The sequence below is a fragment of the Dasypus novemcinctus genome, chromosome 2 (genome assembly GCF_030445035.2).
Source record: "Dasypus novemcinctus isolate mDasNov1 chromosome 2, mDasNov1.1.hap2, whole genome shotgun sequence".
Classification (NCBI taxonomy): domain Eukaryota; kingdom Metazoa; phylum Chordata; class Mammalia; order Cingulata; family Dasypodidae; genus Dasypus; species Dasypus novemcinctus.
The window spans coordinates 141,989,544-142,016,140 of NC_080674.1; the positions used below are offsets into that span (position 1 = coordinate 141,989,544).

Below are 26,597 nucleotides of genomic sequence, written 5' to 3' on the forward strand. Positions count from 1 at the left end.
AGCTATGGTCTGGCATATAGTAGGTGCTCAGTAAATGTTTGATGAAGCCATTAATGAAGAAATTTGACCTTCATGATTTTTTTGAGTAGAACCTCAGAAGTAGACTTGTGTATGGAGTGGGTGTGTCAGTGGACCAACTGGTGGGGCGAGGATTGTGAAGGAGAAAGTGAGGCTTAGAGAGGTCTTCTCTAGTGCTAAGCCCTGAGGCAGCTCTTCTCAGATGCTCTAGGAAGCTGCCTGTACCTATAGGAGTAGGATATTCTACTCTGCACTGGTAGGAGGATACCCTGCCAGAGAGATCACATCCAGCACGGTTTGTCCTGGTGGAGAGCTAAGCTAAGGAAAGAAGGGGCTGGACTTTCAGGGAGGTTGGGCCTGGAGCCCGGCAACTCTAGACCTCAATTTGTCAATGGATGTGGTGAACAAGTGGGATTAGAGGGCTCTCTGGGGCCACTCGTAGCTCCCAAAGTTCCTAGCCCCCTGGGAGCTTGAGGGCAGAAGCCTGGGTGGCTGGCCAGGATCCAGCCCCTTCCCTGCCCTAGGGTATCATAGGCTGTCCTTTAGGGTCTGTCTGCTAAGCTTGGCTCCGGGGTCCAGACTGGCCAGCCCTTCTTCCCTGTGGCAGGGGATCGAAGCACTCAGCTCTCTGTGGCCACATCCCGCTACCTGTGGCCTGGCTCAGTAGAGCCAAGAAGAACCGCATCATTCACTTCTACCTTTAATGCGGACAAGGGAACCCTTTGAGGGCCAGGTCCCTGCGAGGGCGAGCATCTGGGCAGCAGAGTCCTGTAGCTGCATCAGGGTTGGGCCAGGCTGGGGACCCACCTTGTTCACCCATGGCTACTGCTCCTGTTCAGCCAAAGCCTTGGCGTTTTCTTCCTGCCCCTTTGAGCCATAGGGGCAGAAGCCACAGACACAGCCCATTAAGGACCTTAGTTCCTAACAGTAATAGCAGCTAACGTGCCACGGGAAGCGGGTTGTGCTAAGAATTTACAGGCACAGTGTCGTTTAATCCCCACAACAACCTTTTAAAGACAATTATTCTCTTGTCCCCGTTTTATAGCCAAGGAAAGAGGCTCAGAGAGATTCTGTAACTTACCCAGAGTGACACACTAGTAAGTAGCCAAACCAGGGCTCAAGTCTAGTCTGTGGTTCTACTTCAGAGTGGCATTCTTCCCACTGCCTTGCCCTGCTTCTGTGTGCCCACTGGGCATCATCCCAGGGTATTGAGAATACCAAATGGGGATTGGGGTGGGGTTGGGGGGCTGGACAGTGGGAATGGAAATTTATTCTAGCCCTCCCTGACCAAGGAGGATGCAGAGGCCCAGAGAGGACAAGGGACTTGTCCAGAGTCACACAGCAACCTCATACAGAGCCCTGGTAACTGCCTTTGAGTGCCCAAGCCCTTTCTGGCTTGTGGGTGGAGGAGGCGTCACAGGCTTCCCCGCCAAGGTCAGTGGAGAGCCTGGGGCCCAAAGCAGGGATGGCTAGTCTACCAGATGCTGAGCATCTCCTCCTGAACATTCAGCTTAACGGGCTTGCTTTCCTTGGACATGGGTGGGTGGTGCTCTTGGCCCTCCAGGGGCGCCTAATAGGCCATGCTCTCTCTGCAGGTCACGCTACATCCGCATCAAGATGCTCCAAATTGCCCAGCAGCACCAAGGCGAGCTGGCCCCGGCAGAACGAAAAGAAACCCTCAGAGGTGGGTAGCGATGAGCGTCCTGGAGAAAGATCACACGGGGGCAGGGAGCATGGGAGTGAGCTGTGCAGATACGTGGGGGAAGACCATTCCTGGCAGAGGGCACAGCCAGCGCATGGAGACGCTGGCGTATCTGAGTGGAATGAATGGGGAGCAGGGGGTGGAGTTGCCACTTCATGTCAGCCTTGTTGTGTTGTTGAAAAGATCTTCCTATTGACCTCAACAGCAAGGGAAGCCTTTTAAAGGTCACAAGCAAGGTAATGACATAGCTTTATGTTTTAATAAAAGGTCCCGCTGGCTGCTATGAGGAGAAAGAATTGCAGAGGGGGAGAGGGGAAGCAGGGTGACCAGTGAGGAGGCTTCGCAGTCATCCAGGTGAAATACAAAAGAGACACCTGGGTGGTGGCAGTGGGATAAAAAGCTGTAGGGTTTGGGGTATTTGGGAGGTTGAGGTGAGGCTGACGTGATTTGCTCTTGTGTAGGTGAAGCATGGGGTCCCCAGAGTCGTCCAATTAGTTATCCACTCCTTGTTATGCTCACCTCATATGCACCAGCGTTTTTTGTGGCCTCTGTAGCTTGGAGAACAGCATTGGGGGTGGGTAGAGGAATGAACTTGAGGACCCTGCTTCCTGGGACCCCTGGAAAAAATCACAATCCAGGACTAGATAGTTCCATCTTGCTGGGATGCATATCTTAGGTCTTGGTTCTAATGCCACTTGTCGTTCAGTGCTCCCTGAGAAGCAGCTGCAGGAAGATCCCAGGATGGTTTAGGCCAGGCCCCTTCCCACAGAGCCCTACCCCAAGGCCTTTGCTATCAAGTTTTAAGGAGGTAGATTAGATCAGGGGAGTGCTTGGAATCCTGGGTCACAGGTAAAGTCAGGTGCTGGGGAAGGCTTTCCCGCATCCCAGCAGCTCAGGAGGCCTGCCAAACCTGTCCCTGGACCCCTGAGAAATGAGTCCAGAAGAGGCTCTTGGCACAGATGGGGCTACAAGAGCACTGGGTGTCCAAGCCTTTGGGGTGTGCAAACCTAGCTCTTTACTACAGAACCATTGTCCTTGGCCTACAAAGTAGCTAGGAACTGGGCTGGACACTTTCCATACATTGTCTTTCTACTCCTTAAACCTAGCCCAGGGTTCTTAGTCCTGTTGTCCATAAGGAAACTGAGGCTCCCCAGGTCACATAGCTAAGACCCCATGTCCTTGGGGCAACAGTGCCAAAGGCCTGAGGGCCAGGAGTTCTGGGGCAGAGCCCTACGGGGTGGGGGCCGGTGCCTTTGTTCTTAGCCAGGCCCCCTCGACTCCCCATCCTCATCACGGGGTCAAACTTGGGCCCACAGACTATAGCCCAGCAGGGGTCTTCTGCTGAGCCTTGCATTGGAAGAAAGGACTCAGCCTCCCGGAAGCTGCCCTAAAACTCTCCCCCTCTCCTCTTGGAAAGTGAGGAGGGGGAGACAACTTTGAGGTTTGCTGCCTCTTCCAACCCCTCTACCCTCTCCACATCAAAACCTACCTCCACCCCCCACCCCCCTCCCCACAGCATGCTTACCTTGGGACCCCAACCTGGTGCCTTCCCATGGGGCCCTGGGAGGTGCTGGTGGAGATGGATGGAGATATCTCCAGGAATGCTGTAAGGGCAGAATGCAGTAATGGGGGTGGGGGTGGGTGAGGACCCTGTTCTTTGTTCTCCTGGTAGAGTCCTACACCGCGGGTGGATGGGATGTGCTTACCTGAAGCTGGGAGTGCCTGAGGCAGGGTGTGCTGGGGGCGGGAAGGCCCTGCTTCCCTGCGTTGTTTGGGACTCCCCGCCCTACTCCCACTCTTGAGACTGTTGAGGCTCCCCCATGGCTGTGGGTGAATTAGCAAAACAATAACCACCTTTACATGCTGCGGGGTCCTGGGAGGCTGGAATTGTTATGCCTACTTTGGGAGCTGAGGAATCTGCCTCTGAGAATCCTCTGGTTTCAGTGGCTGTTCAGGTTTGAGTGGTTGGGGAAGTTCTAGGGATCGCCTGGGGCTGGCTCCTTTCCCTGACTCCCGAGTACTCACGAGCCAGCCCATCCCCCTGCTCTGTTTTCCCCAAGCACCCGCGGGAGGAGGGGCCGCCTCTCGGGACACGGATCCCAGGGGCTGGGCTGCCATCTACACCCCCAGAATCAGCCTGAGCTGGGAGGAAGCAGGTGTCAGCAAAGGCTGAGTGGAAAAAGCGATATTTGCATGGGGCAGAAAATTCCCCTGCCTCTTGGGTTTTCCAGCCCAGAGCCTTTATACCTTTCTCCACCTAAAATAGAATCGCACACCATTCATCGTAAGGGTGTGGAAGCCGGGGCCTCCCGGGGCCTGGGGGCAGAGCTGAGCAGGCCCTCTGGTTCCACATGGCCCCGATCCCAGCCCAGGAGTCATTTGCAGGTGGCTCTGCAGTCGTCCCCCCGCCCCCCAAGTCCCGGGAGAGCTAAGGAAGTCCTCCCTGCCTTGAACTGCTGCCAAGGAGAAGCTTTTCCTCCCACAGTAGGCTGGAGAGCAGCCGGGAGGGGAAACCTCGTCCCTTAAGCAAGGAGGTTGAGCTGTGGCCACCATAAATTCCCAGCTACCGTGGGGTGGAGAGGAAACCGTCAGTGAAAGCTTCCAAATTATTTGGCTCATGAGAGGGCAGAGAAGAAAGCGAGGATTTGGCGGCAGATAATGTTTGCACTAAATCTCCTTTTTGGGCTGCTCTCTTCTCTTTCTGTGAGTGAATTGAAGTGGGGTGAGGGAGTTTTAGTGTCTGCTGGGCCTGGGGCCCAAGTACTTAGGACACTCTAGTGGAAGGAAATTAGGGGGCCCCATGTGCCCCTGCCCCTTGGGTCAGAAGCCCAGATGGTTGAACACCCAGTCTGGCTCAAGTCAGCCTGCACCACACCGCATCACACATCGCAGAGCACTGCGAGTGGAGCAGGAGTCCTTTCCTGGTGGCTGCAGAGTGTGGAAGCCCTGGTTCACTCTTACCCTCATCTGTAAATGCAGACAATGACGGGGGGTGGGGTAGGAGGGCTGGGAGTGTTTAGCATAGCACTGGGCACTGGACTCATAGTGAACCTAACAGCTTTGGGGGCTTGGGGTTGATGGGCAGGGCAGCTTCTGTGATGACCTACAGGGGGCGTGCTTCCGAGTACATACCAAGAGATGCCTGCTCCACCCCGGGCAGAAAAAAGTGCTGGGACTCAGTGTCAGGACCCTGGACAGGGCAGAACCCTTACGGTCCAGCTTCTCTCTGTCCCTTAATCCAGTGGATGAGCCTCGGTCAGCCAGAGTGAAGGAGTAGGAGAACTGGTTGAAGTAACAGGCCTTGGGCCTCCTGGGAGGCTGGGCAAGGATTTTTGGTGGAGGTGCACAAAATCCAAAGTCTGCACCAGGATCCCCTTAGCCAGCGGAAGGAAAAAGGTGGGACTCATCCCCAGGACACAGGCTCCTGCCTTCCTCTGCTCTGCCCTCCCAACAAAGCTGAGTCGTGTCCTTTGGAGCTCAAGTCTGCCAGGGCATCCCCGAAGGAGGGCGAGGGATTGGCTTGGTCTGGGAGATGGTAGTATGTAACCTCTGCCAGGCCTTTGGGATGTCTTGACTCGGCATGTCTCGGCGAATGGCATAGCCATTATTGGTTCTTCACCCCTTTTGCAGGATGCAGGTCTCTGAGAATCTAATGGGAGCCACCAAAAGACATTCTCCATAAGGAATTTTTTTTTTGGGGGGGGGAGGTTGGTTATAGTAACATATATACCACATAAAAATTCCTTTTAATCACCTTCAAATAAACAATTCATTAATTACATTCTCTACCATCACCACCATCCATTACTAAAACTTTCTATCACCCCAAACAGAATAGAGATTATTTTTAAAATACCAATACAGAATCCCACCCCAGCCTCCAGTTTCTGATTCAGCTGGTCTGAAGTGGGGCCCCAGGTACCTGTTCTTTTCTAAAAACCCTCAACCCTCTCCAGGGTTGAAAACTATTGCTATAGACCTTTTCTTCCCAATTTGCCAAGTTCTCTGGCTTGGTCGCTCCCTGAAAGCAGCTTGGGGTGGTAGCTATTTCCAGGTTGAAGGAAGGAGGGAGAGGCTCTCCAGCCTGGGTTCAGGATCCAGGCAAGCAGGGAGAGTGGGTAGGGCACACCCCCAGCTCACCCCCTCTCCATCGTGGGCCTGGAAAGGGTGCAAAGGGCAGGCAGTTCAAGAAGAGACCTGGAGGCCAACTCTGTGGTTTGGAGGCGGCTGTGTGAGGCTGTGTCTCTCCCAGCCTGGGGCAGAGAGGCAGGCGGAAGGGCAGGCCAAGTGGTGGGGGTTTCCCCTGGGTTGGCTGTCTTGAGGTAGAACTGTGTTTTCAGGAAGTCAGGGTACCCAGAAGTCAGCCAGTGGGCTGCTATATTGGTCTTTGGGCCCAGGAGGTACTGGTACTGATTCAATTAAGCAAGCACTTGAGAGCACCCAGTAAGCCCAGTCCAGTGCTAGCGGGGGTAGAAAGAGCAGGCCCTGCTCCAGGAAGCTTGTTCTCCGACTGTGAGCAGGGTACAGGTGCTGCGTAGGGAAGTCTCTGTTACGGGAGGCACCGCTAGCCTGGGCTGTGGGAAAGGCTTTGCCACCAAGGAACTCTGACCCTGGGCAAGTGCCTGCTCCTCTCTGAGCCTCTCTCCATCTATCAACCCCTGCCCCTGGCCTTCAGCCTACCATGGAGTTTACGCTCTGTAGATGTGACTGCCCTTTCCTGAGATCTGGGCGGAGAGGAGGGGAGCGGTCAGGTGAAGTCAGCCTCTCTGGGATTGAGGCCAGAACTGGGCGGGTGGAGTTGGGATCCAACCATCAGCTCCTCCGCAGACCCTGGTGACAATTAGTCTATCCCTAGATGAGAGAATGGGATCTCTCTGCAGTCAGTGCAGGTTCCGCAAGGGTCCTGTGACAATGCCCAGCCCCTCCCCTCCTGTGATGGGCCTGGGGGAAAGTTAGTCCTTGTGAACAGCCTCCACCCGAAAGGGGGTGTCCATGGAAGTCCCTATATAAGGAGAGCCCTCTCCCCAGAAAAGGCAGGAAGTGAAGATGCAGCCCCTCGGCTTGAGGCCACCTTTAGGAGGGACCCTTTTATTCTGGGAGCAGGTAAGGGTGGCCAGATTTTATTGGGGCTGGCCTGGCACTCAGAAGCCCAGGAGAAATAAGATGCCTTCCTGGAGGAGCAGAGGTCTTATCCAGATGTTTGAAATAGCATGTTTTTTATTTTAAAACACCGGTGGCATATGATGGAGTCAAATGCCAAATGCCCACAACCTTTAGAGAGAAAACAGGAGCAGCCCCAGTTGTGTTTGCCCTTGTGGTTTTGAGCCATGTTTCCAGCCCGCCAGCAGTTCCTCCCTCCCCCTGTGGGGCAGGCAGGTGGGGAGAGAGCCCTTGTGTAGGGCTCAGCTCCTGCTTCCCCAGGCTCACACTGCCTTCCCCTGTGGGGCGGGGGCAGAATCCGCTTCCAGTAGAGTTGACACTTTGCTGCTCCCGCCAGCTGGAAAGGCCTCCTGGCCTCTGGGACTTCTCTTGCAAAAGAAATGTGTGTAATAAATTCTCTTTAAGAGCAGAAAGTGCAGTTATCCTCATGAAAGTAAGAGAAAGAGCTGTTCAGGCTTTTTTGTTGTTGTTGTTTTAAAGCATCTAACCAACTTAGCCTTGGGGCAGTTTGAAACATGATTGGGCAAAGGGTAGCTATTCCCAGAGCGCTTCTCTGTAGTTTTATACCGAATTTTAACTATGGAGGTTTGGTCTTGGCTGAGATACTCTTTTTCAGGTTCCAGTCCAGGAAAAGGAAGAACTAATTTGGCTGGTTGGCAGGCATTACTGTGGTGGTTAAAGGACAGGGCAGGCTTTCCTACAGGGTAGACCTCAAGGAAGTGGCTTAATTTCTCTGAGCCTCAGTCTGCAATTCTGTAAAATGGGGGTAATATGCATTGGGTGAGATGTAGATAAAACATTTTGGGCAACACCTGGCATGCCAACGGGCATCACTTTTTCACTATTTTTTTTTTTAAAGATTTATTTGTTTCTCTCCCCCCACCCCCACCCCCATTGTCTGCTCTCTGTCTCCATTCACTGTGTGTTCTGCGTCCGCTTCCATTATCCAGCGGCACTGGGAAAATGCGTCTCTTTTTGCTGTGTCATCTTGCTGCATCAGCTCATGTGTGTCACGCTATCCCCGGGCAGGCTGCGCTTTTTTCACGCAGGGCGGCGCTCCTTGAGGGGCGCTCTCCTTGTGCATGGGACACCCCTATGCGGAGACACCCCTGTGTGGCAAGGCACTCCTTGCATGCAGCAGCACTGCACATGGGCCAGCTCATCACATGGGTCAGGAGGCCCTGGAGATCAAACCCTGGACCCTCCATATGGTAGACAGAAGCTCTGTCAGTTCAGCCACGTCTGCTTCCCTTTTCACTATTATTAATAGCTATTGTTCCCAATGACTCAAGGAGCTCTATTTAGCAATTGATTCAGAAAAAAAATCGTGATTTTAAGTAAGGTGTCTGGTAGTAATTTTGCTCAGCTCTTTCATGACAGGCCCTCAGAGAATCCTTGGGAGATGAAGAAGGGGTTACTTCTTACTCTGTACTGCTGGGACTCATAATGTGGGCAGAGGTCAAGGGGAGGCAGTCCTGGTCAAGGCTGTTTTCATTAGCTTTGGATCAGTGACTTGGACCTGCCTCCCTTGCCTTGCTAGGACAGGAGAGGAAGATTCATAGTTTAGTTGCACTTCAGACCAGTGCCAAGTTTCATTCATTCACTCATTCATTCCATAAGCATTTCTTGAGCACCTGCTGTATGCCAAGCACCGTGCCAAGGAAGCACAGTGATAAGCAGGACAAATGACATCTCTGCCTTCTTGCAGCTTAGTTATTAGAGGAAATGGACATTCAACAATTCCACAAATAATTGCATTTTGTAATTGTGGTAAACTCTGGAACTTTCCTTAAGTAACTGAACTTCCTATTGGCACGTCTTGGTTTGAAATACGCTTTGATGTGATAATTCATTCCTTGAAGAAAAGGTGCCAGGATGAAATGTTCAAACACCATCCACCTATTTTGCAGTCATGTTTGAAAACTCGCAGCGTGGTGCCTACTGGCCGTGTGGTTGGCACATACTTGAAGTTGTCTGTTGTTATCTGTATTTGCTTCTGGAGGTCACTCGGACTCTTCTGATACTTTTTTTACAAAGCTTGTTTTTCGTTCTCCCTGGAGAAATAAATGCAGAAAGCTAGATTTTTCAATGGTTGTGGTCTCCAGTGTCAGAGGAAAAGGAACCAGAGGGCAAAGCTCTGTGATGTGCTGCTTTTGTCTGGACCAAGCAGGGTATTCAGCCTCCTCTGGGGTGGCGTTGGCACCCCTGGCACTCAGATTACCTATTAAATTAGAGTTACAGACTTTTAAACATTTTTCATACTATCTGAAGAAGCTACAATTAACAGCTCCCAAGCAGCTCAGCAGAACTTGGTTGCTAGGCAGCAGACCTTTAAAGATAGTATGTCAATTTCTGCCCAAAGAGAAAAATAGTAAACACTCACATTCTAAGAAAATTGTTTGTGTTCCAGCTCCCAACTTTCTTGCCACAGCAAAGCCTCCAGTTCATCAATGTCCATTTTATTCTTTATATAGTTTTCATAAATAATTCAAAGGACTTTTTAGAGAATAATTGAGCCCTTTTCCAAGCCTAACCCTTGGCAATTTAAAACAAAAAGACATTTAGATTACAGTTGGTTGCCTTGTTCATGGATTGGGTTGTTTTTTTAATCTGTAATTTAATTCTTTTATTTTTATTTATTTATTTATTTATTTTTAAATTTATTTCTCTCCCCCCAGTTGTCTGCTTTCTGTGTCCATTCACTGTGTGTTCTTCTGTGACTGCTTCTATCCTTATCAGCGGCACCAGGAATCTGTGGTTTTTTTTGTTGCATCATCTTGCTGTGTCAGCTCTCCGTGTGTGCGGCACCACTCCTGGGCAGGCTGGACTTTCTTTCGCACTGGGCGGCTCTCCTTACAGGGCGTACTTCTTGTGCACATCAGCACTGAGCATGGGTCAGCTCCACACGGGTCAAGAAGGCCCGGGGTTTGAACCGCGCACTTCCCATGTGGTAGGCGGATGCTCTATCCGTTGGGCCAAGTCTGCTTCCCATGGACTGGTTTTATATAAATGTACAGAGGTTCCTTTGGAAGGTATGGAGTACCCAGCTGCGAACCACGACAGTCTTGGCCTTGGCCATCAACCAAGGAAGGCACCCAGGTTGTGAAGGTTCCATGCAAAGATCTTCAGTCATTCAACATTTGTTAGCATCTAGCATGTGCTAGGCTCTGCTAGCCTGCTGGCCTCCACTCTGCACCCCAGACAGACCCAGTCCTACCTCACCTTCTAGTGGAGAAGTCATGTCAAGAATCAAGAGATCTCAGTAGAGGAAATGTGGTAGTTCAGACAAAGGATGGAACCTGGGCTGGGATCAGTGAAGGTTTCCCAAATCAGAAATGATGTGAACTGAGAGCTTAAAGGTGCAACGGGCCAGCCCTACTTTGGCAAGGAAGAAGGTGGTTCCAGGAAGACTGCCCCATGTGCAGAGGGAGACTGCGGGGTGCCTCCATGTGGCCAGGAAGACTTCAGGGAGGAGCCTGCATTTCATCCTGAGGGTGGTCAGGGACCACCGGAGGGCTTGAAACCAGCAGTGGCCACCATCAGATTTGCATCTTCCAGTTCTTGGGGAAACCACCTCACTTGGCTTCAAGTTTAACTCCTGGGGGTATTGGGCTAAGTCCAAAAACCCCAGTGAGTGCCAAAAGGGGCAGGGAGACTGTGGGGGCAGATGCTTGATGGCTCCAGAGTTGTGAGTTGTGTTGGCTTGGGTTCCTTTGGCAGGTTACTTAATGAACCTGAGTCCCAGGTTTCTCAACTGTGAAATAGGGGTGATGGTGTACATACTCACAGAGTCGGCTTAGGGATTGATAAATTAACTCACCAACAGTCCTTAGCCTGGTACTCAGCACATAGCGCTCCCTATGTGTTAGCTGATATTATAACTATGCTGCCTCTGTGTTTCCGTGAGTCCTCTAACTGAAAGGACCAGTGGTGTCTGGGATGCCACCTGCTTCCCAAAAGATCCAGGACAAAACTGGGAACTGTCTTGGCACCAGCCTCTCCTCTCTCTCCTGATTCTCCCTGACTGCAATATGAAGGGGCCCTTGAGCTGAGCTCGGATCCCTTCCTGCTGTGGCCTCTCAAGACCACCTCTCCCCAGCTCACGTGCTTGGCAGTCTGGTCGCTCCAGCTCCAGCTCAGACTGAGCCCTGGTCCCTATGGCTTGAGACTTGCCAGCCAGAAGCTGCCTGCTGCACACACTCCGCTCAGGTCCACGCGGCAGGGGAGCTCAGCCTCCACGTGTTCCCACAGGGTGTGTCAGTTAATAGGGGTTCGGAAAGCACTGCGGAGGAGGTAGCTGGGGGCCTTGGACTCCCCAGGTTTAGATTTCACACCCCTTGGCTTGATTTGGGTGAGAGAACTTTTAGGTAGCTGTGAGTCCACTTTGGGTTCAGTTCCTTCCCTTGCAGGGAAATAACCCAGCCCCCAGCCCTCTTGGATTTGGCAGTCAACAGAGGCTGCAGGGGGAAAGGACCCTGGCCTGAAACGGGAGCAGGGGCGCCTGTGAAGGGCATTGTGGAAGCACCCAGTGCCTGAGTTTGTGCTCTAGTATTAGCTGTCTTCCTGCTCACTAATAAGATATGCAAATTATCAGGGCTGTGAAATCTTAGCCACATTCCATCTTCTGTTTAATTAGCATTTAATTGTAATCTCATTTTAATTTTTTCACACTGGTTCCCTAATTAAATGTTAGGGTGTTAGTCTTAACAATTAAATTATATTGGAAAATAGAGTCTTCAAGTAGCTTGACCTTTTTTAAGCCAGGGCCCTCTCCAGCTATATGCAGACGTTAATTAGATTTCTGCGAGATCCTGCTTCCAGCCCCCTCAGTGCACCCATTTCCATTTTTTCCTGGTTGTTATGGCCTTAGATTCAGATGAAGCACACACAGCTAGTGAGCAGCGGGCAGAGGTTACCACTGATTCGCTTGTCTTGAGCCTCTGGAAGGTTGAGTGAGCTGAATTAGGCCCGGGGCACAGCAGTGGATGCTGATGTAGGTGGGTGTGGCGTTTTTGTCTGAGGTCTGCATTTCTTCTTGTGGTTTTTCTTGACTCAGTGATGGGACATGTTTTTTAACTCGTGATTCTCCAGCGATGCTCCCTGGGAAGGTTGCTTTCTGAGCAAGTCACAGTGTGTCTAGAGGTGCCCACTGCAGCCGTTTTACAGGCACCAGTGCTGGCTGGGGCTGGATTTGAAAGTTGTTCTGGGGTGGAGGTAGAGGGCAACAGACGGAACGTTGGGAAGAGCAGTTTCCCCTGAGTGAGCAGGGCTCAGAGGAACCAAAACATGGGGTCTAGGCACCGATGGCCTGGCTCGAAGGAATTGGCATGGGCGTAATTAAAAAGGAACGCAACCTCATCTTCCTCCTACCACACACACACAGAGGGTGGTACTGTAGAGCCCCTGGCCTCCTTGCTCTCGAGGGACCCTGGGGACCCTGACCCCATGGGAAGCCATTCTCTAGGTTGGCCCACCCCCAGCCATGCCACCGCCGTTTGCAGAAGGTCCTGGGCCCTTGGCCCTGCACACTGCCCTTCCACACCTCCACTTGTGCCTGTGGTGGCACATGAACAACAGAAATTCCCTGAGCGGTCCGTTCATGGCAGTATTGCACTCGTGGAAGCCTTCTGCCGTCCGTCTTGCCTCAGCTTTTGCATTCTCCTTCCCTCTCGGGTCCCACTTCCCCATCCTGCCCACACCAGCCTTCCCTAGGCCAGAGTATATGCGCGATCAGGCAACACGCTGACTGCTGTGTGCGGAGCACCGTGCTGGGTTCAGGGAAGATGTGCTCTGCAAGGTCTTCCATGGGTTGTTTTCTTGTTTTTCAAGTGAGCAGACAGAAAGCCCATTTTTGTCGCATTGTGTCTTTTCCCCTGAGCTTGGGCCTGTGGCGCGCACGGCCGTGAGGCAGAAGTCCCCAGGGCAGCCTAACACTGTGCTTCGTTCCCGACAGGTCTTCCGGACAGACTTGATCACAGCAATGAAGATACCGGACTCCTATCAGCTCAGTCCAGACGACTACTACATCCTGGCGGACCCCTGGCGGCAGGAGTGGGAGAAGGGTGTGCAGGTGCCCGCCGGGGCAGAGGCCATCCCAGAGCCCGTGGTGAGGTGAGCCGGGCCGGGAGGGACAGGGAGAGCAAGGGGCCAGGGTCGCCCAGCGCTGGGCTTCCTTTGCAGCCCATCTCTGTATTTGATTCTCTTACTCCATAGACCATGGATATGTTCCAGAAGCACTGGTAGTTTACCTTGGAGGCTAAGGGCGCGGGCTTGGCTCCTGGATCCAGACTACCTGGGTTCAAATCCCACCTCTTGTCACTCACATTTAGTGACTCACAGTGTGACTCTCTCTGGACCTGTTTCCTTGTCTGTGAAACTAGAGTGATAGCACCACCACCTGTCTCGTGACTGTCAAGATGACTTATTGAAATGATGCCTAGAAAGTGCCTGGCACAGGACTTGGTACCCAGCAAGTGCTCAGTCAAACTGGCCATGGATTAGATTGATGGAGTTCCAAACTGTGACCCACAAGCAGATCTTAACAGTTATATCTCTAGACTTAACTAGTGTCTCCTGGTATGCATGACTTCATAAAACTTTTTAAAGGGTTTTTAGAGAGGGAGTTAAATGTCTGGCACTCAGTAGACAGTTGGGAGGCAGTTGGTGTTGCCAGCCTCTGCATAGGCCCCTGCCAGGGTGTGGAGCCTTTTAGTTTTGTGGGGCACGCAGACCTGTGGCTGGATGCTCTTACCAGGAAGTGGCTACCTGGCCAGGGGTTGTGCCTTCAGCTACAGAAGTTCAGTGGCGGCTTTTTTCTGTCCCTGGGAAACCCTCCCAAGTTGTATCTCAGGGGAGAGGGGCCTGGTAGCCACACATTACAGCCACGTGGGCTGGGTAGCTTGGGTTATTTATTGGTGACCTAGTCCTGGCAGCCCCTTGACCATCAACTGGGCCCATGTAGACTCAACCTAGGGCAGAGATTGCAGCCGTCACCCCCCTGGCGTTGGCACTGTCGCCTCCCTGGCAGCGCACCCATGACTATCTCACCGACACCGAGTGCCAGCTCAACCCTAGCCCTGCTCTGGACATGGGCTCCCAGGCACGAAGCAGGCCCTAAGCCCCCCTCAGGTGCTGTGAGGGGACTGGGTGCTGGTTAGAGCCTTCTCCAGGGTCCACTCCTGAGGGCCAAATGCCTACCAACGCTTGCCTGGGCCCCTCTTGAGAATCAGGAGAGTTTGGGTGGGATTTAGATAACAGATCTATTCTCTGCACCTTCTGCCTGGGGCCAGAAATGGGTGGGTAGACCCCTGGTCAGATTTACATTCTCATCTGTGCAGATGAAGTTCTGCTGCCACTTGACCTCTTGGAACCCGTTTCCTCATCCGTGAAGTGGGGATAAAAGCAGCACCTGCCTGGCAGTGTGGTTCTGAGGAGTGAATGAAAATATGCTTGCCAGGTAGTTGCCACAGAGCCCGGTACATGCCAAGGCCCGGGGCAGTGGAGAGAGGGGCAGGCCACCGGCTGGACAGAGGTGATTCCTGATCAGGCTCAGCCCAGCAGTCTGTCCTCTCTCCTTGATGTCGATGTCAGGTGGTTCTGGAAATATCCGCTAGCCTGGGTAATTAATTGCAGATGCTTCCACACCAGTAGCTTGGCTTCAGCCTGCCTGTACGGTGCTTTATCTGTTGACATCAAGAGAGGAGCACGTGTTCAGACAGCTTTGGCTTTGCTAGGCGCATTCCCAGCACACGCATGGATGCACTAAGCTGACAGAAGCCCGGTGCTCCCAGCCTGCCCCTGCTCTTTTCGGAGAGGACAGACTCGGGGTGGGTAGGGTGCTCTCTTGGGCAGATCTTCTCCCTCCAGCCCAGCCTCCCCTCCCCAGCCCGTCTTCCTGGGTGCCTCCCGTTGCACTCCCTCCTTGGGACCCAGCTGGGCAGTCACTGTGGCCATAATTGTTAGAGAAGCTCTGCTCCCAGGTACTTGCTGTGCTGAGCTTCTAATTATCATATTACTGTCCCCATTTTATAGATGAGGAAGTTGGGAAATTCTGGGGAATTCCCTACGTGACCACCGGGGCCTAGCAGGCCAGGAAGTGAGAGGCCCAGCGAGAAAGCGCCCTGTGCCCTGCTCGCCCTGTGCCCTGCTCGCCCTGGCATGCTGGCTCTGTCTGCCCTCTTCAGCCCTCTGTCCCTCCCTCCCTGCCCCGTCCTCCCACCTCATGTCTGAGCTCCCTCTGGGTGAGAACCTCTTTCCCCTCCACACCCCGTGAGCTGAGTGAGGGGCTGCTCTGTCCCCTCATTGTGGCCAAAAGGCTTAGTCAGCCTGTGGCAAGGCTGACCTCGAGTGTGTGTTTGGTCTTTGGGGGCAGAGGCCTCCTCTGCCGGATCTCAGCCCAGCTGTCCACTTCCACCCAGCTGGCCTCCATCCTGCTGGCTTCAGCTGAGGGCAAGGCCCTGGCCTAGGGCCACACCAGTCCACCTGGTGGGAGAGCTCCCGGAGCCAGAAGGGGGAAGCGGCTGGAAAGAGCTCCAAGAAGCACAGGAAATGTCTATTCTGGTGTGAGCCCATAACCCCAGCTCTCCAGGGAGAGGACGGTGATCTTGGCCCCAGGAGGCCTGGCCAGGTGGCAGCCGATTCAGCCAGCAGGTGAGGCCTCTTAAGCTAAGGGTGGGCATTCAGAGGAGAGCTGCCCAAAGGCCACACTAAGTACATGCTTGGGGTGCAGACAAAGTGGGGTCACAACAGAATAAGGGGCTGTGTTTTTAAAAGGAAGTGTTATTTCAAAGCACAGGCTAACAGGGAAAGGCAGAATGAGTGTTGCTCCTGTTTGGAATCCCCTACGGGGCGGGCGTGATGCCGTTGGCATTGCCCGAGGCCCTCCTTCATCTGCCCTTTCCCTTTCTTCCTCCCGGCCGGTCCTCCCTGCAGGCCAGGAGGCCACGCTGCCCTCCCTGCTTGGGCCTCTGCCTCCCTGTCTCCTTCATCCTTCCTCCCCTCTTGCTGACACCCAGAGCGTTTCCTGGAGCCCAGGAGCCCACCCCGCATCCAGTGGCCTGCCCTCCCCTCCCAGTCTGCCGCTGAGTCACAGCCCCTGGCAGCCCTGCCTCCGACCCCCAAGAGGCCTCTCGGGCAAATGAGGGGCCTCTCAGCCCTGGCAGGGCTGGCCAGATGGAGGCCAGGCTCCGCAGCAATAACCATGGCAACGGGTTGGGGAGAGCTGGCGTTTTGAACTGAGGGGCAGCACACAGCTGAGCCAAGAGGGGAAATTGTACCCTTCCATGGCAAAAATCCTTTATTTCCAGTTCAGGAGGAGGAGGTCTTAAAATACACATTCACACACACGTACAGTGCTTCCTATGTGCCAGGAGCTTCACATGTATTCATTCACTTAAATCCTTACCCAGCCGTGTGAGGCAGGCACTATTATTGTTAGCCCATTTTATGGATGAGGGCACCGGGCGCAGAAGTCTGTGCCCTGCAGCCACGGCCCTTCCAAGCTGCCTCAGAGACAGACAGGGCCCCAAGGGAGGGCTCAGCTGGGGGTGTGATCCTGGGACCGGAGCAGGCACATCTTTGTTTCCGGGATGACCAGGCTTCCAGTCTGGGGGTAACACTAGGGAGGAACCCGCTGATCGTGGAGCATTGTATCCGGGGAAGTGCAAGGTGTGTGGGCAGCACTGTCCTTTGTGGCCTGGTAACCCTGGGCTGCAGGACTCCAGCTGGGTAGGGCTCTCGCCACCTCAGAAGAGGCCTGGCGGCAGTGCCACCCAAGGCCGTGGCGTTCCCAGGCTGTTGGTGAAGGAGAGAGGCCAGGGTGTGTGAGAATGTCTGGACAGTGCCTGGCCCGCAGCCCTGAGGGGTGGGCTGAAGGACCTAGAGCCCCACTGGCCCTATCCCAGTGGTCCCAAGGTGGCTGGCACAGGGCATTGCCTGGGACATGACTTGGGGCACCTCCTCCAGGCCTGGGCAAGGAAGATGCAGATCTTGGGGCTGTAACGGAGACCCAGCTACCCTGGTGAAGGGCTCATGGAGGGGTGCTCTGGGGAGGGTGGAAGTTTATGGGGTGAGCAAGGCCTGGGGGATTTACTGCCACCCTGCTGAGAGCCCTTTGGGTCTTCCGTGTCTGCCCGTTTACCTGTGGTCATCCAGTGGGGAGGTGGGCAGGATGAAGCCTAAGGAGGGAATAGTCAGTGGGGAGGCCAGCTTGGCATCGAAGTCCCACAGCCTCATACTTGCCTACCAGCTCTCAGCTGGGCTGGCCAATGGTGAGGGGCAGGCGTTCCCACTGCTGTCCCCCAACCCAGCAAGGGTGGCAGGCCGAGGGCCCCTCCCTTCACAATAGCCCTTCTTGATTTCCTAGGATCCTCCCACCGCTGGAAGGTCCCCCCACCCAGGTGTCCCCAAGCAGCTCTGAACTTGGCGAGGGCTCCCAGCCCGATTGGCCAGGGGGCAGCCGCTATGACCTGGACGAGATTGATGCCTACTGGCTGGAGCTCATCAACTTGGAGCTCAAGGAGATGGGTAGGTGGCCCACCAGGCTGGGGATGTGGGGAGGGCAGGGAGGGTTTTCTTTTGAACCCCAGCACTCTCAGAGCAGTGGCCAAGACCGTGACCTGTGGCACCGCGCAGATCAGGGTGGGGTGGGGGAAATCCCAGAATCCCTAACCCATTCCTGATTGGAGAAATTATTTAATGTCTGTGTGCCTCCGTTTTGGCAGCTGGCAGGTGAGGGCAATATGGGGAATAATTTACAGGGTTCTTGATAATATTGTAGTAAGCACAACTGTTGAGTCTAGAGTGACAGGTGGGACCTGGCGTCACTTATGGGCCCCCTGGCTGAGCCCACCAACATGTCCTGGGAATGTCCAGCTCTGCCGTGTTCAGCCACCTTCAGAGGTCCCTCCCTCCCCATACACCCGCAGTGCAAGCAGGGGATTCCCCGTGGAGCAGCCCACATCCCTGGGACACTTCTGTGCAGCCAGTTGTCTGCATGTGCATGTGTGTGTGTGGGCAGGCAGGCTGTCTACAGTCGGAACACCACAGTGGGCAGGCCTTTCGGAGCGGATGGTCCTGTCCGTTCAGTTTTCAGAGGACAGAGCTGACACCCAGAGACAGTGGATGCTTTTTCCCAGGTCACACAGCGGATGAGTGGAAATCCTCCCTTATGTCTGCCCGAATTTCCTGCAGCCCCCGGAGCCAAGTCCTCAGACCTGCAGGGAGTCTGGTTCCTAACACCCTCCCCTGTTGTCCTCCCCACAGAGAGGCCAGAGCTGGATGAGCTGACATTAGAGCGTGTGCTGGAGGAGCTGGAGACACTGTGCCACCAGAATATGGCACGGGCCATTGAGACGCAGGAGGGGCTGGGCATCGAGTATGACGAGGACGTGGTCTGTGACGTGTGCCGCTCTCCCGAGGGTGAGGATGGCAACGAGATGGTCTTCTGTGACAAGTGTAACGTCTGCGTGCACCAGGTGGGCAGCCCCCTTAATCTGCCTCACCCACATTGTGTTCACACGCACCACCCAAGCAGTGTGAGTGCAGGGAGCTGTGAGCAGGGCCACTGGGGGGATGGCGGGGGGCAGGAAGGGAAGGGCACGTGGGGTCTGCGGTGCCAGGGACCCCCGAGGCCCCGTGGCTCAGCCCTGCCAGCCAGGCTTGAGTGGAGGATGCCCATTGGATGGTCTTCTATAGTCTTCCCTGTTGGCTTCCCTCAGACCCTCTCCACTGGTCACCCTCCTTTGCTGTCCACTGCCCTGGACATACAGAGACAGAGCAGTATAGTGATTGGGAGCAAAGCCTGGAGCCAGGCTGCCTGGTTCAAATCGTGGGTCTGTCCTTCACAAGCTGTTTGACTTTGGGTGTATTTCTTAACCTCTCTGGGTTTCTGTTTCTTCAGCTATAAATAAAAGTGAGAGCTGTGAGGATTAAGTAAGTTACTTACTGTGAGTTATTTGTTAAGAACTGTGTAGTAAAGGCTGTAAGTGTTTGTTTCCATTATTGGTATCCTAAACCCCATGTGGCCTGGCTGGGCCCCCCCTTGATGCTGGCCCCAAGGCCCTAGGTCTTGTGCAACTCAAGGCCTTGTTTGCAGAAGTCCTAACTGATCCAGGGGGCCCCTCTCCCCCCAGCCCTGACTTAAAGTGGCTCTCCTCCCAGCAGGGGGCAGTCCCGGGCAGCACCCAGAGGATATCCAGAATGGTGACATTTCAGGCATGCTTTGCAGGCAGATAGCTTCCCAGGATCCCCCGTATTGCCTCTCAGGTCTGCCCGCCGGAGCACCAGGGGCTGTGGAGCAGCGCAGCTTAGGGCTAGAGGTTGGCCTCACCGGTGCCTCTGACTCCTGGCAACCCTGCTCTCTCCCAGGCATGCTATGGGATCCTCAAGGTGCCCACGGGCAGCTGGCTGTGCCGGACGTGCGCCCTGGGTGTCCAGCCAAAGTGCCTGCTCTGCCCCAAGCGAGGAGGAGCCCTGAAACCAACCAGAAGTGGGACCAAGTGGGTGCACGTCAGCTGCGCCCTGTGGATTCCTGAGGTGAGCTGGTGGGGATGGGGCGCTCCCAGGGGACAGCTCGCGGGATCTGGGTCTGCCTGGAACTCAAGTTGAGAGAAGAGGGTGCTAGGCCCTCAGGTATCTGAGGCCTTTGACCCAAGTTAAAATGGGGAACCCCAGTTTCAGTCCCGGGCAGTTGGGCAGCAGAGCAGTGGGAACCGAGGGTGAGGGGCCCACACTACAACAGGAGCCTCAGGCAACCGCCGGGCAGAGGCGAGGCAGCACCCCTGGGGTTGGCCTGTGCACGTGGGCAGAACTCAGCCGGGGGCTTCCATGAGCCGCTAGGGGCTTCAGGTGCTGGGTCTAAGGTCTGACAGAAGGCGGCCAGCAGGCTGTAGGTGAAAGGAGGTGGATCCACCCAAACCTCGGCAGTGGCTCCAACCACCTGTTTAAAAGAAAACAGCTAACGGACTACAGACAGTCAGGCAGCAAGTCTAACTAAAAGTTGTATAGTGGACCTGCCACAGCTGGGGCTGGGGTGGAAGGTGGTCCCGTGTCTGAGTCCAGGTACACAGGGGCCGAGGGGGCACAGGCTGGGCTCACGGAAGCCCACCTCATTTTACTTGAAACGTGAAATGCTGAAATTCACCCGAGTTTCTGCCCTGGCCCCAAATGAGGCCCCACGCCAATGCTGCTGCCTGAGCTGGAAGCAGGCCAGGTGTTCTGTCAGCAGGTGCCCTCCCCACCTGAGAGCAGGTGCAGAAGCCTTTCTGTGAGGGTGGGGCTACCTGTGAATGTATGCTGGTCTAGGCACAGCAGGGACAGAGAGCCAGTGAGGGGCTCCCAACATGGACCTTTATGGCCTCAAGATACAGTGTCCATGATACCTTTGGACAGCAGAGAGGCAGTTCAGCCCTGTATCTGGGCTGAGGGATGGTCTGAGCCCACTGGACACAGGCAGGGTTATAGGTTGGCCTGTCCCTGTGGGAGGAGCAGGAGGGGCTGAACAAAAGGCACATCCCCATTGGCCAGGGAGCCCTGGAAGCCCCCCAAGAGGAGATGCTGCCATGAGGCCCTTTCCTGGTGGCCAGAAAAAGAGAGAAGACAACCATGAGTTGTAATAAGAACCCTGAAGATGAAGTTAAGTAAGGTCCACAGTACAGAAGTGGGGGGAGCCTTGCAGACGCACACACACACACACAGATGCACTTCTACATCCTGGCCCACACAAGCCACAAACATACTCATCCAGCCACTTACACACACTGCCCTCTCACACACACATTCATAGATAACTTGCACGTCATCCAACACTCAGTCCCTGGGAACACACACTGACAGCCTCCCCTCAGTGGTCAGCCTGGCACCTGGAGCCTTGGCCCTTGGATCCATGCTTGTTTGGAGTTAGGAAGGACGCAGGATTCAGGAACTCTGCTACTTCCTTGTCTGTCCACAACCGGGTCTCAGCAGATTTCACTGCCCTTTGGCGCTCCCTGGAGGCAGGCTAAGGACAAGGGACCTGATGCCATTCCTTGTGTCCTGCCCAGGTAAGCATCGGCTGTCCTGAGAAGATGGAACCCATCACCAAGATCTCGCACATCCCAGCCAGCCGCTGGGCTCTTTCCTGCAGCCTCTGCAAGGAGTGCACAGGCACCTGCATCCAGGTACATGGCCCACTCCACCCCCTGCTGCACACAGGGCCCACCCGGGGCTGCCTGGGAAACGGGCAGCTGCCACCATCCTCCACCCATCCACCCGATGATGCTGCAGACAGAACCAGGGAGGCATGGGGCAGGGACCAGAGGCGGAACCCCACTGGGGTGAGGGGGGAGAGTCCTCCATCTCTGATTCTGCTTATAACGGGGACAGGTCTGGGGAGCCAAGACTCACCACCCCATTGCAGTATTGGGAACTCCAGCTTTCCCCAAGAGCAAGTGTGTCTTTGGACTTGATAAGTATACTGGCCGCATTCTGACATCAAGGGGGACTAGGAATCAGAAGTTTTCCTCCGGCTAAGCTGAAAGTCTCTCACAGCACAGGGCAGGGCTATGCTAGTCTGTCTAGCGCAGCGGTTCCTGCACCAGGTGCACCTGAAGCTTGTTAGACCAGACTGCTGGGCCCCAGGTTCTGCCCATCCCCCCTTCTGATTCAGTAGGTCTGGGGTGGGGCCCGAGAATTTGCATTTCTAACCACCTCCCAGGTCATGCTGATGCTTTTGGTCTGTAGGTTGGGGGGAGAGGTGAGGGGGATCCTCATCCTCTTCCCCCGATCTCTTCAGAAGCGCAGTTGTCATTGAAAACAATAGAGTGGCCTTTACAATGGCTTACGTGACCTTGCAGCGTGTATGTTCGCTCATAGTGGGAATGGATTATTGCTGAAGCAGTCACCAGCTGAGGGGTCCAATCCAGCCCCTCCCGAGGACAAAGACAGGGGCAGTGGTCCCCATCTTAGAGTGGAGGAGGCAGGGACCCATCCTCAAACCCCCTCCCCCCCTTTTTAAAAAATCTTTTATTTTGAAATAACTTCAAACTATAGGAAAGGTACAAAAAGACTAAAAAAGCACTACCCAGCTCTCCAGCATACCCCCCCACACACTTACAGTCATTTACCAGCCATTATCAGCTCTCTTCATGCCTTCTGATCCTAAAGTCATTTTGTCCCCAAATGCAGATTGTCTCTAGAGGGGTTGCCCAGTCATCATCTGGTTGTTGGTTTCCCCAGGGTACCTGGTACTGAACCCCTTTTCCTTTCCAGGCCCTCCAGACCTCCCCCCTTTTTGTCCACCTCAGGTCCTTCCATACCCCTCCCAGGATGTGGGGAGCCCATCCTGTCATATCTAGGTCCCCCAGCATTCTGGGGTCTGGTGGAGCCCTGTGGGAAGCCCCACATCCTCCTTCCCTCCCACCGGGGCTCCCTTCATGCCCCTGGGCTGAGCCTGACACTGTCCTTCCTCTGTCGCCAGTGCTCCATGCCTTCCTGTGTCACGGCGTTCCACGTCACATGCGCATTTGACCATGGCCTGGAAATGCGGACTATATTAGCCGACAATGATGAGGTCAAGTTCAAGTCCTTCTGCCAAGAGCACAGTGATGGAGGCCTGCGGGGAGAGCCCGCGTCCGAGCCTGTGGAGCCCATCCCAGCCAGCGAGGACCTGGAGAAGGTGACTCTACGCAAGCAGCGGCTGCAGCAGCTGGAAGAAGACTTCTACGAGCTGGTGGAGCCGGCCGAGGTGGCCGAGCGGCTGGACCTGGCTGAGACGCTGGTTGACTTCGTCTACCAGTACTGGAAGCTGAAGCGGAAAGCCAACGGCAACCAGCCGCTGCTGACCCCGAAGACCGACGAGGTGGACAACCTGGCCCAGCAGGAGCAAGACGTGCTCTACCGCCGCCTCAAGCTCTTCACGCATCTGCGGCAAGACTTGGAGAGGGTGAGTGCCCTGCTGCCTGCCCGCGCACCCAGCTGGGTATAGAGGGGCCCCTTCCGTTCTTCGCTCGCTGTCCCAGAGCAGCCATGGCTCACCTCGTCTCGGGCTGGCCAGGGGCTGAGGGCTTCCAGGTCTTGATGCTGTAGGAGTGACTGCTGCTGCGTACAGTCAGGAAGGATCCAGCTCGTTGAGCCTCTGAGTCCCTCTTCCCAGCCCTTTTACAGGCCTGATGAAGGGTTGGGGCCCTGCTAGGGTCATGAGGTTGGGGAATACTGGAGGTGGGACAAGGACCCAGACTTCTGACCCCCAGCCATCAAGTTGCCACCCTTACCTATGCCAGGAGCCTGAGGCTTCAAGAGCAAGGATTGCTAAGTCAGCACACAGGCTGAGTGCACAGGTGTGAGCAAGGCACCTGGGGCTGCTGGGCAGCAGGAGCCAGCACAGAGGTTTGAGAGTGGGCTGAGGACTGGCAGCAGCCTGTGCAGAGTGGGAGGGAGGAGGCCGCGGGAGCCAGTGGCTGGTAGATCACATGAGGCGGGGTTGGTCAGAAGCTGCAGAGGTGTTTCAGGTAGGGGGCAGTCCCGAGGTGGCTGCACCTTTCAGGCATTCCCCTGGAGGAGGAATCAGAGGGTCCAGAGTAGACAGTTGGCTTAAAGTCCCCGGGCTGTGTGCTGGAAGAGAGATGCCAGTGGCTTGGTATGAGGTGGTGACTTTGGGGCTGAGTGAGATGGGGGCAGGGGGGCAGATGCCATGGTTTCAGACTGAGCTGAGCATCATCTCCCCCCAAACTTTCAACTTCTCACATTCCCCTAGAGGGGAGGTAGAGGGACCTGTCTTCATTAGGGTGTATCCTTCAACTTGGCATTTTTGTCCCCACCAGCCACCTCCAGTTGGTAGAGTCCCTGCCCTTTCCTTCCACCTCTGGTTGCAGCAACCCAAGGATGAGGCTGGATGTTGTGGGTCCTTGGGCCAGTCCTCTGAACCCCAGGGGCTGCTCTGGCTTCACCTCCTCTCTGGAACATTCAGTTCTAGGGTTCTGGAGCATGTGAGATTGGGCATGTTGCAATGTCCCCCATGTGTGCAGACATATCAGTGCTCTCCCCAGCCTTGCCTGGAAACATTCCTGAGTGTTTCCTAACCAGGAATACAGACACCTGCATCCAGGTACAGGGCTGGGCTTTGTGTGGCCTTAGGCAGCTGCTTTTCTTATCTGTATCTTAGTTGTTAAGTCAGTAAAATGGGTTGAGCAATTTGGCAGTTGTTATAAAGTTCTGGGTTTAGGGGGAAACCCAAGATGGAAGCTCTGAATCTGGAAGCAGCTTCCCCACTCCCCTTTACCGCATGCGTCTGCCCTGGGCCCCACCCGGGAGACGGTTTGATTGGCCTGGGAGGTTGCTTACCGTTGGGCAGGTCAGAAGGGAGAGGCAGGGGAGAAGAAACCGAATGCCTCTGGCTCCAGCCAGGGCAGGAGGCAAGGCCACCTCCACTGCAGCCATCACCCTCTGGACAGCCCCCCCAATCCCAGGTGGCAGGAGCATCAGGCACAAGCCCTTCCAAGAACCACAGCTGCTTCCAGAGTGGTTCTCGGCCACCCCAGAGCCTTCATGCCCAGGACCCCAGCACAGGCACCCTGCGGTCACTCCTGTTTCCCAGACCAGCCAGCAGGGACATCCTCCCCAGTCTGTGCCAGGCATCTGCCAAGTCAACCACCTGCCTGGTCCCAGCTAGGCTGTGTGGGGAGGCAGAGGAGGGGTTCACTTTTTATTTAATCATCCCAATTGTCCTGGGGAGAGAGGTGAAGTCGATACTCCAGGCCTGTTGAGCAGATGGAGAAACTGGGGCTTTGAGAGATGAAGCAACAGGAAGTCTTAGGGGGAACGCGTGTTTCATAGTAGACCTGATGGGGGGAGGGGGTTGTCAGGAAGAGAGATGCTGGCTTGTTCTCTATTCTGTCATTTTCTGGGTGAGAACATAATTATCAATTCGCCCAGCTCCCACCTCCGCCACCCCAGCCCGGGCCCCAGGGTCAACTGGTACAGGTGGAGCCAGAGGCTGTGGTTGGCAGGCTGGGGTGCCAGCAGGCCTGCTGGGCAAGGCTCTGGGCTTTCAGGGCAACCAGAGCTGCCTCACAGAGCCCCCCAAAAAGTCTCATGAGAGCCAGCCCTCTCTTCCTCTGGGAAGAGGAAGCTGAGCAGGCTTGGAAGTCCGAGCAGCTTCTTGGGACTTGAGAGGGCCCTGTCAAGATGCTGCTTCCCCAGCAGCGAGCGAGCTGGGCTTGGGGACTCCAGCTTGGCAGGCTGTAGGAGGACACAGGGCTGGTGGGCACCAGTGAACAGCCCTGCCAGGGCCCAGGAGAGGAAGGGAGTTGGAGACAGCAAAGCGCCGGGGTCGTCCCCTTCCATGTCCCCAGCCCCGGGGCCTTTCATGGCCACGCGCTGGTGGCTGAATGAATGAACAAGGCTGAGAACTATGCTTGCGGGAAGGCTTTCTGCAAAGTCCATGACTGTTGGTGGCCCGGCCAGGCCTGGTCTCCAACCATGGCCCAGAGCCAGCGGCCGCGAGCGTCCAGCCTGTGACTGGGCACCAGGCCAGCTTGGGCACGGCTCCGTCAGGGAGGCATGGGGGAGGGCATGAGCGAGGCCTTGGGTCGCTTGGGTTTGCAGCCAGTTCCAGCACTCTCCAGCTCTGTGCCTTCTGAGTTTGCTTCCTTGTTCTATTAAATGGGGATAAGAACATACTGACGTTGGTGGCAGTGAAGGTGGGGGGTGGGGGCAGCGCTGTGCACAGTGCCCTCCCTTGTCCGCCGTGGTTGTTACTGTTGTCCCGGCCCCTCAGGCAGTTTGGCCTTAGAAGCAGGGGGGTCAAGCTGGTGCTCCCAGGGCGGGCTGCATGGGGAGCCTAAGGGGCAGGCTCAGAGCCAGGGTCCAGGAATCAAGGGTGGCCTCCTTGATTGGTGATTTGCCCCTCAAGACTGGGCAGGGGATTTGCTGAGAGCAGCTGGGGCTGGAGCCAGGCTGCCGCCACCAGCATGACATCCCATTTTATGGTCAGCCCAGAATTTTTGCTGTCTTAAAATTTCAGCGATAGACCTCAGTCCCGGCAAGCAGCACAGGAAGGCATGGCCAGTGCAGCGTCCCAGAGTTATTCCTGGCTGACAAAAAAAATTGCAGCACTCAAGATCGGCCCAGTGAATGCCGCCTGGCATCCCCTAGCAACGAGGCTGGCAGTGGGGCTGCACAGGGACTCCCGCCAGCGGCTCTGCATCTGGTTATCGGGAGTTTATTCGCAAGCCTAACCCCTGGCCTGCAGAGGGGCCAGCAGGGTGGGGTCAGCTCTGAGGCACACCCTAGACGGTGGACGTGTCAGAGCACGTCAGAACTTCTGCTAGTTCTCTGGAGGGGAGGCTCAGCTGGGAAGTGGGTCCTGCCCTCCTCCTTCCCTTGCTACCTGCCTCCTTGGAACTTGGCCACAGCCCATTGACTGTTCTCAGTGCCTGGACTGTGGTCCCCTCAGACCCTCCAAAGCCTGTTTTGTCCTGGGCAGCTTCAGCCTCCAGACCTCGGGCTTCTTGGCCCCATGCCTCCTGCTCTCCTCTATCCCTTAGCGCCCCTGCCCCGACCAAACCCAGTCACCACCTGGAACGGCTGCTCCCAGGTCATTAACCCAGACCTGCCCAATCCCACTCCTCCACCCCAGTCTTCCGTCGTCCCTGCTCACTTGCCTCCCCAGGCAGGCCACCCTTCCCTGTTCTGTTTCTTCACTCACACCCCCATCTGGCATTAGCCACTGCCTGTGCCCTGG

General features: G+C 55.3%; 1 protein-coding gene across 8 annotated transcripts in view; it reads left to right on the forward strand.

Annotated features, from left to right (window-relative positions):
- JADE2 (jade family PHD finger 2) overlaps nucleotides 1-26,597 on the forward strand; it is a 51,123-nt gene that overhangs the window by 11,275 nt on the left and 13,251 nt on the right. For all 8 annotated transcript variants that reach the window (XM_058278950.2, XM_058278974.2, XM_071210017.1 and 5 more), the window contains 7 exons: nucleotides 1,614-1,702; nucleotides 12,834-12,991; nucleotides 17,244-17,404; nucleotides 18,143-18,354; nucleotides 19,247-19,414; nucleotides 20,920-21,036; nucleotides 22,335-22,799. In XM_058278950.2, the coding sequence (XP_058134933.1) occupies nucleotides 1,614-1,702; nucleotides 12,834-12,991; nucleotides 17,244-17,404; nucleotides 18,143-18,354; nucleotides 19,247-19,414; nucleotides 20,920-21,036; nucleotides 22,335-22,799 (1,370 nt within the window). The remainder of the gene's footprint in view (nucleotides 1-1,613; nucleotides 1,703-12,833; nucleotides 12,992-17,243; nucleotides 17,405-18,142; nucleotides 18,355-19,246; nucleotides 19,415-20,919; nucleotides 21,037-22,334; nucleotides 22,800-26,597) is intronic.